Source organism: Meleagris gallopavo, chromosome 2 (assembly GCF_000146605.3).
Source record: "Meleagris gallopavo isolate NT-WF06-2002-E0010 breed Aviagen turkey brand Nicholas breeding stock chromosome 2, Turkey_5.1, whole genome shotgun sequence".
Lineage (NCBI taxonomy): Eukaryota > Metazoa > Chordata > Aves > Galliformes > Phasianidae > Meleagris > Meleagris gallopavo.
The window spans coordinates 103,889,295-103,902,417 of NC_015012.2; the positions used below are offsets into that span (position 1 = coordinate 103,889,295).

The 13,123-nt window shown below is 56.4% G+C and overlaps 2 protein-coding genes across 4 annotated transcripts; one reads left to right on the plus strand and one right to left on the minus strand.

Annotated features, from left to right (window-relative positions):
- Positions 1 to 378: 378 nt before the first annotated feature.
- LOC116216363 lies at positions 379 to 3,295 on the minus strand. Of its 3 annotated transcripts, none has more exons than XM_031552645.1 (4): positions 3,225 to 3,295; positions 1,856 to 2,262; positions 775 to 973; positions 379 to 489 (listed from the first exon to the last, which is right to left on the minus strand). In XM_031552645.1, the coding sequence occupies exons 1-3, from the start codon at positions 3,288 to 3,290 to the stop codon at positions 823 to 825; spliced, it is 624 nt and encodes a 207-aa protein (XP_031408505.1). In that variant the 5' UTR covers positions 3,291 to 3,295; the 3' UTR covers positions 379 to 489; positions 775 to 822. The 3 variants fall into 3 exon arrangements, with proteins under 3 accessions (XP_031408505.1, XP_031408504.1, XP_031408503.1); XM_031552644.1 differs by having other exon boundaries at positions 379 to 604; XM_031552643.1 differs by having other exon boundaries at positions 379 to 973.
- A 769-nt stretch (positions 3,296 to 4,064) lies between these two features.
- Positions 4,065 to 13,068, plus strand: EPHX2 (epoxide hydrolase 2). Its single transcript, XM_010708042.3, has 19 exons — positions 4,065 to 4,227; positions 5,930 to 6,014; positions 6,194 to 6,353; positions 7,227 to 7,417; positions 7,630 to 7,752; positions 8,080 to 8,154; positions 8,368 to 8,463; positions 8,618 to 8,696; positions 8,932 to 8,966; positions 9,120 to 9,146; positions 10,305 to 10,390; positions 10,521 to 10,632; positions 10,773 to 10,847; positions 11,367 to 11,412; positions 11,498 to 11,600; positions 11,695 to 11,764; positions 11,838 to 11,918; positions 12,682 to 12,740; positions 12,819 to 13,068. Exons 1-19 carry the CDS (start codon positions 4,127 to 4,129, stop codon positions 12,901 to 12,903), a joined length of 1,689 nt encoding a protein of 562 aa, XP_010706344.1. The 5' UTR covers positions 4,065 to 4,126; the 3' UTR covers positions 12,904 to 13,068.
- The last annotated feature ends 55 nt before the right edge of the window (positions 13,069 to 13,123 follow it).

Here is a 13,123-nt window from a genome sequence, read left to right on the forward strand (position 1 = left end):
ATCCCCATCCCCAACCTCATCCCCATCTCCATTGCCATCCCCATCTCCATTGCCATCCCCATCTCCATCGCCATCTCCATCTCCATGCCCATCCCCCCATCCCCATCCTCATCTCCACTCCATCCTATCCTCATCTCCACCCCATCCTATCCTCATCCCCACCCCCATCCCCATCCATCCTCATCCCCACCCTATCTTATCCCCATCCCCATCCCTAACCCCCATCCCCATCCCTAACCCCATCCCCTTCCCCATCCCATCCCCATCTCTATGCCCATCCCATCCCCATGCTCATCCCCATCCAATCCCCATCCCCAACCCCATCACCATCCATGCCCCAGAGGAGACGGCGATCATTTGTAGAAAGGAACAGCATGGTTGAAGACAGGCATCGCATTTGGATTTTTGGGGTTGCACACAGTAATCCTCGGGGCTCCCTTCCAGCTCGAGATGTTCCATGTTTCTCAGATTTTGACTGATTTTGGCTGGCTGCAAATGGTTGCATGGGCATCGCATGTTCAGGGAGAAGCAAAGGAGAAGGAAGGAGCCTGCAGCAGGGGGCACACGCAGTGCCACGGGGCTCTGCCATACACAGGCAGAGCTCCTACAAGACAAACATATTAAATACTCGGGGTGATGGGCATCATGTGGATGAGGACTTGCACAGCAGGCTGCAGCCCTCAACCCCACCCAGCACCCAGCTTGCTTTGCAAGTGCTGTCTGCAAAAGGATTCCTTGAAAGCAATACAGCATGAGTGCAAAGCAGCATCCTACCAGCAAGCGAGGCTGTGGTGGGAGCAGAGGCAGAGCTCAGCCCGTGTCCTATGGCTGGGCAGCAGCAGCACGGGTGGCCGAGCGCTGCAGGCGGAGGCTCAGCTCATCCTGGAGGCGCTGGGAGGAGGCGTCGAGGACGTGGGCAAGGTGGGAAGTGAGATTCAGCACGTGGGCCACCAGACGGATGTCCTTGCGCAGCCTGTGGGTTCAGGGCAGGGACATGGGTGGGTGTCAATGGCGTGAGGTGGCTGAGCCTCCAAATCCTATGGGTTTGGGCAAGGGATACGTGTCTGGATGTCAATGACACGGGGTGTGGTTTAGGGGCATGGTGGTGATGGGTTGGGCTTGATCTTGGAGGTCTTTTCCAACCTTGATGATTTTCCAACCTTCGTGATTCTCTCATTCTGTTTGGAAAGAATGTGGTGGCTGAGCCTCCAGACCCAGTGGGTGGATATCAGTGGCATGGGACACGGTCAGAGGGCATGGTGGGGATGGGTTGGGGTTGGACTTGGTGATCTTAGAGATCTTTTGCAACCTAAGTGATTCTACGAGTCTATGTCAATGGCAGGGGATGGGGGAGCTCCAAATGTTATGGGTTCAAGGCAGGGACACATGCATGGCATGAGATGATTGAGGCAACAACCCCTGAGGGTTCAGGCAAGGGATACATATCCGGATATCAGCGGCATGAGACATGGTGGGGATGGATCAGTGGTTGAACTTGATGACCTTGGAGGTCTTTTGAACCACCAAAGTGATTCTACGGTTCTGTATCAATGGTGTGGGGTGATGGGGCCTCCATAGCCCACCTGAGACCCACCAACCAACCATGTGCTCACCAACAGCACTGAGCATCCTTAGGGCCATGCAGAGCAGCACTCTGGCCTGGTTGCCTGTGACGCCCACCTGTGGAGTTTGGGGTGATGCTTCCTCCTACCCCCATCACCTCCAGGGAGCATCCCCCCTGCCTCCCCCATACCAGAGACCTCCAGATTTCAGCAGAACTCCCCAGGAACCATTCATTTCTCCATGCTCATAAGGACAGATGACTGTTTTGGGATTTGGGGTGCTGCTCACTTACTTCTCCCTCTTCTCCACCACCTGCGGGTGATCGCTCTGGGCCATGTGAGCCTCCAGCTCCCTGCGCACGTTGTCCAGGCTCTCCCCAAATTCCTGGTTGGCCCCACGGATTGCAGGCAGCGCCTCATTGATCACATCCTGGTACCGGGGTTGGGGTTCCTCCAGCACCGCCGCCGCCTCCACATCCTGCAGCGTGGCCCTGTTCTGCTGCAGGAGGCTCTGCAGGTGCTCCAGCTCCTCACGAGATGCAAGAGGGGATGGCACGCGGGGTGGACCGCAAGGATTTGGGGCATGAAAAGTGATGCCACAGCGCTCAGCGTCCCCAAGGGGGTCCTGCTGGGGGATGGCATGAGGGAGCAGGGCACACAGCCCCACCAGCAGGCAGCAGGCCCACGGGACCATGGTGTCCTATGGGGAAAGGTGGGCGTCAGCACCCCGCAGTGGGGCTGGGATGCTCTTGGGGTCCCTTCTGCATCCCACCAGGGACCCTCAGATTTCAGTTTGCATCAGCAAAATCCCTCAGGGACACTTCTTCTCCTATAAGGGCTGGCAAACTTTTTGGCTGCTGGGACTTAGGATCTGGGGGATGCTATGTGCCAAAATGCAAAGGGGGGAAAACTGAGGCACAAGGGGGCTGGAGCTGATCCTGCCCCTCCAACTCTCCTCCATGGAGGAGAGAGGGGCCGCGGTGGGGAGCAGCAGACAGCTCGGCTCTTCCAAAACCAACGCTGGAAACCACTGGAAACCGCTGGCAGCAGGGCTGGAGGGGCGGGGACCAGAGCAAAGCGCCCTGAAGCGTTGGGGAAGGACCGGAGATGCCATTCGGAGACCGCAGCGCCGTGGCACCCGGCCCTGCCATGAGCTGGCTGGGTCTCAGCACAGCGTCTGCTGGCACAGAGAGCCGGGCTCCATCCTGGCCAAAGCTAGCAAAACTCTTCTTTTCTTCTCCTTCCTCCCCAAAATGCTTTCGGATTTTTGCTTTGGGGAACTCTCTGCCTGTCAGGGGTCCGGGCTGTGTCAGAAGCTGGGTAAGGAGCTTTTATCCGGGTGGGGCACGGGTGGGTGGGGGACACTGAGCAAAGCAACTGGATGCCCATAGCTGGGAAAAGCACAGCTCACGGGGGCTCAGATCCCACCCAGAGCAACTCTTCCCCCCAGCCCAAAGAAATTCCCACCCCCAAACAGTGAATAGCCCCTGACCCCCATGCACTTTGTTTGCAACACTGCAATAAGCCCCCCTTCCCGACCCACTCTGCAACCCCCCCTTTTTCCAGCATTTCAACCCCACTGTTCATTTTGCAAGTGGGGAAACTGAGGCACCAGAGTGGCACTGCTCCCCTCCCACCCTCCATAGCCCCCATCCCACTCACTGCAAGGCGAGGCGATGGTCCTGCAATGGAATCTGTGCTCTGGAGGCTGGGCCAGCCCACGCACATGTGCACACGCATGTGCACACGCACACTGTGCTCAGCACTGAACGGGCCATGCTTTGAGGTCTGGGGTGGGATGTATGGGGTCGTGCAGCCCCCCGGACAGGGATCCGTGTGTATTACAAAGCTGGGAGGGGTACAGCTGTGAGCAACACGGCCAGACAGTGTGCATATGTGTGCACACATGTGCTAAGCGTGTGGATGTGCTCAGAGTGCACGCGTGTGCCTGGTGGGGCATATGGGTGCTCAGCTTGCACGTTTCTGTGCATGCTTGTGTGAATGTGTCTGCAAGCTTGTGCATGCAGATGTGCATGTTTGTGTGTGTGTGCACATGCATGCAGGTGCGCAGGTGTGTATGCGTGTATGTGCAGGTGTGTATGCACGTATGTATGGGTGCATACGTGTGTAAACCCGAGGGGTGCAGCAGGAGCCGAGATGGCTGCAGGACCTCCTTGTTGATGCCCCACAAAATGTAACGTAGGGCAAAACCCAACACATTTGGGCACTCGTGAGGACCTGGGAGACCTCTACACCAAAACCATAGGGTACCAGGGGTTCCACAGCCCCAGGAGAGCAGTGATGGGGCCGAGGAGCGTTCCCCTGTCGGGATGTCCCTCGGAAGGACACCTGTGGGTGAGAGTCCCTGTGCTGAGTGCCGGAGGGAGCGGACCGGCGGCGCTAGGACCTGCGCGGCGCTGCTGAGAGGGGGCGTGGTCGCGGGGCAGGGGGCGTGACCTAAGACGTCAAGGGGCGTGGTTATGGGAAGGAGGCGGGGCGGAGGGCGCGGCCTTTAGGCGGCTGAGTGGAGGTTACGGGTTCGAGACCGGGCGGTGGCGGCAGTCATGGCGCGGCGCTTTGCGTTGTTCGATTTGGGCGGAGTGCTCTTCGGGCCCGGCCTGCAGCACTTTCTGAGCTCCTGCGAGCGGAGCTACGCCTTGCCCAGGTACGGCTCGGCACCGCTCTGTGGGTTCCGGCTCGGAATCCTAAGAGTCGCCCGCCCGCTTGATAGCGGAGCGCCTCTCATCCAGAGACACGTGGAGATAAAGCGGCGATTTGTGTGTGCGGTCGCCGCCCGCGCGGAGTGTGGGGGACTCAGCGATAAACCCGACGGGACGGCCGGGCGAGGGGGTGGAGTGCAGGATGGGGGTTAACCCCCCCAAAATTGGAGATTTCTATAGAGGACTTTCTATAGAGGTGGAGAAGAGCGCCTGATGGGTGCTGGAGGGGAAATAAATATAGTTTTGTTCATGAAGAGCCCCAAACACCCCAACTTGGAGGGGGGAAGCCATCAGCCCTTCCCTTATGCCTCCAACGGGGCTGCGCTGCCTGAGACCCGACATAAGTCATTGCAACCCCTGAAGTGCTCCGTGCCAGCCTTCAGACTGCCCGAACTGGGGTGTTTCACCCCATTCTGATCCCAGAGACCTTTGGGAACCCTTTGCCCTATTTGATTTTGGGTACTTCACAACGCCATCAGCTCCTGAGGGTGACCAGAACAGGTCGGGGCTGTTTGCACCACCTGACGTGTCCGGGGTTGGGGGGGGGAGGGAGGGCAATGGGATTTCAGCACAGCGATGCATTTCGGTGCGATTTGCAGAGCTGAAGCAACGAGTTAAGCAATACAAATGCAGCGGAGCAGATGGAGCAATAAATTCCTCCATTATCAGCCGATGAAACATTTCATCCTTCACCTCATTACGAAAAAAAATCGGTGACGCCGATCTCGCTGGCATGGGGAAATCGACCCGAAGGAGTTCTGTCCCGGAGCCAGCGCTGTGATTTTATTTTATTGCTGCCTCCGAAGGCCCTTCGTGAGCTCCTGATAGGGGCAATTATTTTCCTGAGCTGCAGCTTTGCACAATTCCTCGCTCTCGGCTGTTTTCTCTTCTCCTTGGCCGATCGGCCCCGCGTCGTACCCGAGATGCGAAGTAATTGAGCTGCCAGCTGGAATGGATGGGCGGCCGCCCTGCGCCCCTATGATGGGGATGGAGGGGGTTGGTTCTCAGAGCCACCTCCATCTGATGCATCTCTGCCACCCCCCCCCCGGTCTTGGGGTGCCCACTGTTCAGTCCTGGGGTGCCCCCTTCCAGGTTTTGGGGTGCTCTCCCCTTGGCTTTGTGATACTCCCCTTGGTAGTGGGGTGCCCCCCAGGCTTTGGGATGCCCCTTCTTGACTTTGGGATGCCCCTTCTTGGTTTTGGGATGCCCTCTTTTGGTTCAGGGAGTCGCCTCTTTGGGGACTTGGGGTACTCCCCCCAGTCTTTGAGGTTCCTCCTTTGGTTTTGGGTTGCCCCCGTGGTATTGAGGTACCGAACCTTTGGTTTTGGGGAGCATCCCCAGGCTTTGGGATGCCCCTCCTTGGTATTGGAGTACCGACCCCTTGGTTTTGAGGAACCCCCTTTGGTTTTGAGGTGGCCCTTCAAGATTTGGGATTCCCCCCTCTAGGCTTTGGGGTATACCCCCCCTCCATTTGATTTGTGGGGTATCCCATTATTTGGTTTTGCAGTGTCTTCCCCTTGGTTTTGGGGTACCCCCAGGCATAGGGGTACCACCCCCAAGCTTTGGGGTTTACCCTTAGTTTTGGTTTTCACCCCCAGGTCTTGGAGTGCCCCCTGACTGCAGCACCCCCCTTTGTTCCTTTTGTAGGAATTTCTTGCGGGATGTCCTGTTTGCAGGTGGTTCTGACAGCCCCCACAACAAGGTGATGCGGGGCCAGATCACCCTGTCCCAGGTGAGCGGTGAGGACGGCGAGGGGTCCATCGGCTGCCCCTATATGGAATGGAAGGGCCGGGGGTCTTGAGTCGAACCCTTTGGTTTTGTGGGATGGAGCTGTTGAAAGTGAGGTGCAAGGCTGCGGGTACTGCCTCGCCACAAGGACTGTCTCTGATGGGATCTGTGGGTGTTTTCCAGCTCTTCTTGGAGGTGGACAAAGGTTGCAGGCAGCAGGCCTCCACTGCGGGCATCACGTTACCAACCACCTTTTCCATCGCCCACGTGTTTGAGGAGATGGCAGCCAAGGGCACCCTCAATGCCCCACTGCTGCGGGCTGCCAGCATGCTCCGGAGGAATGGTGGGTGCTGGGGAGCTGTGGGGTATCCCTGCTCATTCAGGATGGAAAAGACCTCTCAGATCCCCAAGTCCAACCCTAACCCACCTCACCAGGCCCACTGCACCTCAGTGCCACATCCCTACGGTTCTGGAACACCTCCGTGGATGGTGACCCCACCACCTCCCTGGGCAGCTGTGCCACTGCATCACTGCTCTTTATGAGAAGAAATGTTTCCTCATATCCAACCTGAACCTCCCCCGGTGCAAATTTGAGGCCATCACCTTTCAATCCTTGGGGACAGGAAAGGCTGCACCTTTGGGTGGTTGTGGTGCTCCTGGGGGGTGTTGGAGTGTGCTTGGTTTGTTACCAAGCAGAGCCTTGATGATCTTGGAGGTTTTCTTCAACCTCAGTGAATCTATGATTCTATTTAGGGACATGGCTTAGTGGGCATGGTGGGAATGGATCCATGATGTTCTTACAGCTCTTCTCCAAGCTTGATGATTCTATGATTCTAGAAGTAGGCATGGTGGTAGTGGATTGCTAGATGGACTTGATGATCTTGATGGTCTTTTTCAACCTTAACAATTCTATGATTCTACTTAGGGACACAGTTTAGTGGGTATGTTGGGGATGGGTTGATGGTTGCACTTGAGGACCATACTGCTCTTTTTTAACCTTTGTGACTCTATGATTCTGAGTGGGCATGGTGGTGATGGGTTGATGGTTGGACTTGATGATCTTGGAGGTCTTTTCCAACCTTAGTGACTCTACAATACAATACCCATGATTGCATCCAAACGGCTTTAAAATATCTTTGGAGAAGGAGACCCCTAGCCTCTCTGGGCAGCCTGTGTCGCAGTCACGAAGCTTTCCCTCATCTCTGCCTTTCCCCAGGGTTTAAGACCTGTGTCTTCACTAACAAGTGGGTGGATGACAGTGAGGGGCGGCTCTTCATCTCCTCTCTGCTGACCGTGCTGCAGCGGCACTTTGACCTGCTCATTGAATCATGCCGTGTGGGGCTGCACAAGCCAGACCCCCGCATCTACACCTACACCCTGGAGCTGCTGCAGGCACAGCCACAGGAGGTACGGGGTCACCATCGTCCCCTACAGCTTCCAAGATGCTGATGGTGATGGTGCCCAGAGAGGCTGTAGGGTCTCCTCCTTGGGGAGCTCCAAAGCCCCTGTCCATGTTGCTAGGCACCCTACTGTGGGTGGGGAAGAGGGGGACCCAGGGGTGCCTCTAGCCCTAAGCACCCTTGGGATCTCTGGATGCTTTTGTCTGGGATCTGCTCCAGGTGATCTTTCTGGATGACATTGGGGAGAACTTGAAGCCAGCCCGAGAGATGGGAATGGCCACCATACTCGTCAGGGACACCGACACCGTCCTGAAGGAGCTGCAGGAGCTGTCAGGCGTGCAGGTATGTAGTGATGCCATGGAGACACCTTGACCCCCACTGGTTCATCAGAGCCTATTGGGTTCTGCTCTATGGGGTCTGGGAAGAGGTTGGATCGCTATTCTCTGATATAGGATCAGCAGTATTAGGGTGGGGGCACAGCTTTGGGTGTCGAATGCTGATGGGAAGAGGAAGCAGGCACAGCTTCTCTATCCATGAGCAACCCATGGAGCATCATGCTGTGACCTTGCATCCACTGCTACAGTGCCTGCATGGCACTGCTGGGTGACACTGGAAGCTCAGCACTAGCAGATGCTGTACTTCAGCTTGGGAGCTCTCCTTGCCCCGTAGCTTCTCCAGCAAGAAGAACCATTGCCGACTGCCTGTGGTCCAGCCACCATGAGCCATGGATATGTGCCTATCCGGGTAAGAGGGACAGCAAGTTGTGGTGGGGACAAATGTGCTACTGAGGGCACTGGGACATAGGCAAGGATTTGTCACCTGGCATCAGGCTGTGCTGGAGGGGCTGTGCTGCACGGTGCTCCCCATCCACCCTATGGCTAAATGCCATGCATGTGGCTCAGAAGCACCCAGGGGGCTCTGATGGTGCTGGGTGCTGAGGGTTCTCTGTCCCCACAGCCCGGTGTGCAGCTGCACTTCGTGGAGATGGGGCAAGGCCCTGCTATCTGCCTGTGCCACGGCTTCCCCGAGTCCTGGCTCTCCTGGCGCTACCAGGTAAGGGGACGGGGAAATGGGATGGCCGTGTTGGCGTGGTGACACACCAGGCATTGTGCCCTGCCGTGTGCCTACAAATGGGTTTTTGGAGGTTTCTGTGGTTTTCTGCTTTCCTTTTGGAGGTTTCCATGTTTTTTACTGCTTGCTTTCTCAGATTCCTGCCCTGGCTGATGCTGGCTTCCGTGTCATTGCTTTGGAGATGAAGGGCTACGGCGAGTCCACAGCACCGCTGGGTGAGCAGTACTCATCCTTCCCCATAGGACCAGAATGTAGCCGTGAGCATCCCAAGGTTTTTCCCATCCCTTTGCACTGGATAAAGGGCTCAGAGCATCGTGTCTGCTGTTGCTTGTTCCCAGCTGGGTGGTGTTTGGCACAGGACCCCTTCACCCTGGGGAGGCAGAGGGCCTGTTGTGATCCCTTTAGATAAATGGGAATGCTGCAATGATGGGAATTCTGTCTTTTGTGCAGAGATAGAAGAGTATTCTCAGGAGCAGATCTGTAAGGTGAGGAGCTGTGGTGCCAAATGGAGATGGGAGGGCTGGAGCTGGAGCTCTGGGTTTGGCTCCTGCATATGGGTGAGACCCATGGGGGGGACCTCAGCCTTTGCTTGACACTGGGATGTGGGACCCTCTGACCCAATCTTCTCCATTCTGCAGGACCTGACCGTTTTCCTGGACAAACTGGTAAGAGCCCCCCACCACCTGCCTTCATGTCTCTGCAGCTAGTTCTCTCCCTGTGTGCTGTGGATGTGAACTTCAGGACAGGGATGCTCATTCCTCCCAAGATCTATAGGGATATCCTTATAGGGTCTGTCAGCTCCTGTTCTGTGTTACCACCTCCAGTCTTTGGCTGAGTATGGGGATATGGTACCCACTTCCACGGGGGCATCATCCCATGGCAAACCCTTTGGAATCACAGCAGATCCTGGAGTACTCAACCTGGCAGCCCCCATCCCCTCTTTATAGGATTTCGGCTCCCACCCCCCTTTTGGGAAAGGGTTAAACCGCAGCACAGAGCCTCGCCAGCCTCAGCTTCCCCCCCTTGCCATCCTCAGGGAGCTCTTGCTGCTGGAAGGGAGTTTTAATTATATTTCTAAACATCAGCTAATTACAGACCGTCTGCTTCGTTGTTGCGAGCTGGTGTTTTAATTGGATTTGTTTGTAGGAGCCCACAGGGGTCAGTGAGGAGAAAGGAAATGTGGGGAGCAGAGCAGTGGGTGTAGGATCTGGCTGCCCTGCAGGGTGCTGCCAGCTCCTCCCAACCCTATATCCCACTATCACCTGGGGGCTGATCTCCCTAAGTCCCCCCTGCAGGACCCCACGCTCTACCCTCTCCTCCATCCCCATCCCACTGGTAGCAAAAGGCCCCCCAAAAGAAAGAGAAAACTGCTGTTTTCTGATCCTTTTTTAATGCTTTTTGGGGAAGGCAAAGCTGTCCATGCTCAGTGCTTAGGGTGCCAGTCTCTGCTTTGAGTGGGGGGGGGGTCATTGGGCTCAATGGGGTGCTTACCTTGTGGTTGCACTCACTAGAGTGCTCTCGTTAGGAATATACTCGGTGGGATGCTCACCTTGGGTTTGTGTTCAGCAGAATGCTCTCCTTTGGGATGTAGTCACTGGGATACTGGCCATGGGATGAGCTCAATGGGATGCTCTCCAGGGAACGCGCTCACTGGGATCCTCGCCATGGGGATGAGCTCAATGGAATGTTATCTTGGGAATGCACTCAATGGGATGCCCTCCTTGGGGATATGCTCAACAGGATGCTCTTTTTGGTGTTGAACTCAGTGGAATATTCTCCATGGGGACGCACTCACAGTCCCCCTCCCTGTCCCTGTCCTGCAGGGTATCCCACAAGCCGTGTTCATCGGCCACGACTGGGGTGGTGCAGTGGTCTGGAACATGGCCCTCTTCTACCCCGAGAGAGTGAGGTGGGTTCATACCTCACTGCCCTTTTGGGGTCAGCGGCCATCCCTGCAGGGAGCGCCCCATTGCCTTTCATCCTGCGGGGGGTGCCTGGCTTTGCTCCCTCTGGTGACTATGCTCCCCGCATTGTCCTAGGGCCGTGGCCTCACTGAACACCCCATACCGACCAGCAGACCCCACGGTGGACATCGTGGAGAAGATGAAAAGCTTCCCTATGTTTGATTACCAGTTCTACTTCCAGGAGCCGGTAGGTCAGAAATGGGGGACCTGCCCATGTTGGGGTCCCTAATGTGCACGCTCTTTGCCTACCCCATGGCTGGACTCCCACTGCCATCCCAATGCCATGGGGCACCCAATATCACCCCACTGCCCCATCTTACACTGCAGGGCGTCGCAGAGGCTGAGCTGGAGAAAGACATTGGTCGTACCCTGAAAGCCCTTATCCGTTCCACCCGCCCAGAGGTAGGAGAGGAGCTGGGAGGGAAAAGGACAGAGCTGGGTGGGGGGAGCAGAAGAATTTGGGGATGGCTTTATACTGCCTACGGTGCTCTTCAGGCATGCTCCACCTGCGTCTGCTGCCCTTTCTGCCTGCAGCACAGCCTGCATTGAGCTGCCATCAGTAGGGACCAGAGTGAACGCATCTCTGTGAGCAGTGTGGGGCTCACAGCCTTGTAGAGTGATGAGACACTGCAAAGCTGTGCTTTGAGGAAGGGGGTGCATTGGGGAAGGGGTGCATTGGGGAAGGGGTGCATTGAGGAAGGGGATGCATTGAGGAAGGGGATGCATTGAGGAAGGGGTTGCATTGAGGAAGGGGTTGCATTGAGGAAGGGGATGCACTGAGGGAAGGGGAACATTGAGGGAAAAGTATGGTTTTTGCATCCTTTGGGGTGCAGCAATGCTTGGTGCTGACTCATGGCAAGGAGGGGCTCACAGCCCCACGTTGGCCATGGATGACACCCCAGCACTGTGCCATCTATTCAGGACCGCCTGCACTCAGTGCCCGGCCTGCTTGGTGTCCAGGAGCGAGGTATGGGGCTTCTTGGGGGCACAGCTCTGCAGTGGGACTGAGCTGGGGCATGGCCATGCTCCCATTGCCCTGCTTTGTGCTCTAGGGGGGCTGCTGGTCGGCTTCCCAGAGGACATTCCTGAGAGCCTCATCCTGCACGGTGCTGAGCTGCAGTACTACATCGAGCGCTTCCAGAGGTCTGGCTTCAGGTAGGAGCAGTGCTGTGCCCCTGTAGAGCCATGTCGTGGGCTGGGCAATGGAATTGATGGAACTGAGCCCCAATTCCCCATTCCCTTTCCTCAGGGGTCCACTGAATTGGTACCGGAACATTAGACCCAACTGGCACTGGGCACTCTCAGCCAAGGACAGGAAGGTGGGCACTTCATAGAAGCAATGTATGGGGCCACCACAACTCAGATAAGTGTCAACCTATGTGTCCCCTGCAGATCCTCATGCCAGCACTGATGGTGACAGCGGGGAAGGATGTGGTGTTGCTCCCCAGCATGAGCAAGGGCATGGAGGAGTGGGTACGCACGGCCCCATCCCAAAGCCATTGGGGTGGAGATGCTTCTGTGGGAGCTCCAATGGGAATGGAGCTCTGGGGGTGGGAATTATGCTGGGATATGGGTTGGGGTGTGGGATGTGGGGAGTTACGGAGGGTTGCAGGGCGTTGTGGAGGGGGTAAGAGGAAGGATAAAAGGTGGGTAAAGAAGAGGAGAAATAAATGGGGAATAAGGGAGGAATAAGAAGGGGGTAATGAGGAATGGAGGAGAATAAGGGAAGAATAAATAAGGAATAAGGGAGGAATAAGGGGAGGATAAGGGAGGAATAAGGAAGGAGTAAGGGGGGAATAAGGGAAGAATAAAGCGGGAATAAGGGAAGAATAAAGGGAGAGTAATAAGGGAGGAATGGGGAGGACTAAAACAGGAATAAGGAAGGGATAAGAGGGAAATTAGAATGTAAATCAGGAGGGAATAGTAATAAGGGGAAGGATAAGGACGGGAATAAGGGAGGATGAGGGGAATATGGGAAGAACAGAGGGGGATGAGGAGAAAATAGGGAAATAAAGGGAGAAATAAGAAACAGGTAAGGGAAGGAAAAGGGGGAAATAAGGAGGGGATAAGGGGAATATGGGAAGAATAAGGGGGGATAAGGAGGGGATGGGGGGATAAGGGTAGGATAAGAAGGGCATCAGGAGGGGCCAAGTGGGGAAGGGGTGGCATTTCCTTCCTCAGCAGAGGCAGGAGGGGGTCTGCTCCTGGCCCAGCCCCCTCCTGCTTCCCCCCAAAGATCCCACAGCTGCGCCGGGGGCACCTGGAGGCGTGTGGCCATTGGACACAGATGGAGAGGTGAGGGCTGGGGAGGGGGACCCAGGGCTGGGCCCCCACTCTATGCCAACTCCAACCCTACTCTCTGCATCCTCCCAGGCCTGCGGCCCTGAACAAAATCCTGGTGGAGTGGTTGGAGGACCTTCCTCCGGATGGGGCCATGCTGAGGGTATCTCGGCTGTGAGCATCCCTGCAGCTCCATCCCAGGGCTCCCCTTGCCCTGGGGTTATGCTGGAAGGGGGGGATTTGGTAAGGAGGTCTGGATGCATTGATGCTGCTGCTGCTTCAGGAATTGCCTTCTGCCTTTGTAACACAGAGAAATAAAGCACCCGTGGTGTTCAGCCCCCCACTGCTTCTCCCGTGGGGTCTTCAGGACGTGGGTTGGTGCTGCATCCCTGCAGTGC

What these genes read in the sequence shown, in the direction of transcription:
- LOC116216363 (XM_031552645.1), bottom strand. Translation starts at nt 3,290, where the DNA reads ATGTGCGTGGGCTGGCCCAGCCTCCAGAGCACAGATTCCATTGCAGGA. An exon ending in GACCATCGCCTCGCCTTGCA is followed by an intron (nt 2,263 to 3,224) that starts GTGAGTGGGATG and finishes CTTTCCCCATAG; the next exon opens with GACACCATGGTCCCGTGGGC. An exon ending in GTGGTGGAGAAGAGGGAGAA is followed by an intron (nt 974 to 1,855) that starts GTAAGTGAGCAG and finishes CTGAACCCACAG; the next exon opens with GCTGCGCAAGGACATCCGTC.
- EPHX2 (XM_010708042.3), top strand. Translation starts at nt 4,127, where the DNA reads ATGGCGCGGCGCTTTGCGTTGTTCGATTTGGGCGGAGTGCTCTTCGGG. An exon ending in CGGAGCTACGCCTTGCCCAG is followed by an intron (nt 4,228 to 5,929) that starts GTACGGCTCGGC and finishes TTCCTTTTGTAG; the next exon opens with GAATTTCTTGCGGGATGTCC. An exon ending in GGCTCTCCTGGCGCTACCAG is followed by an intron (nt 8,464 to 8,617) that starts GTAAGGGGACGG and finishes TTGCTTTCTCAG; the next exon opens with ATTCCTGCCCTGGCTGATGC.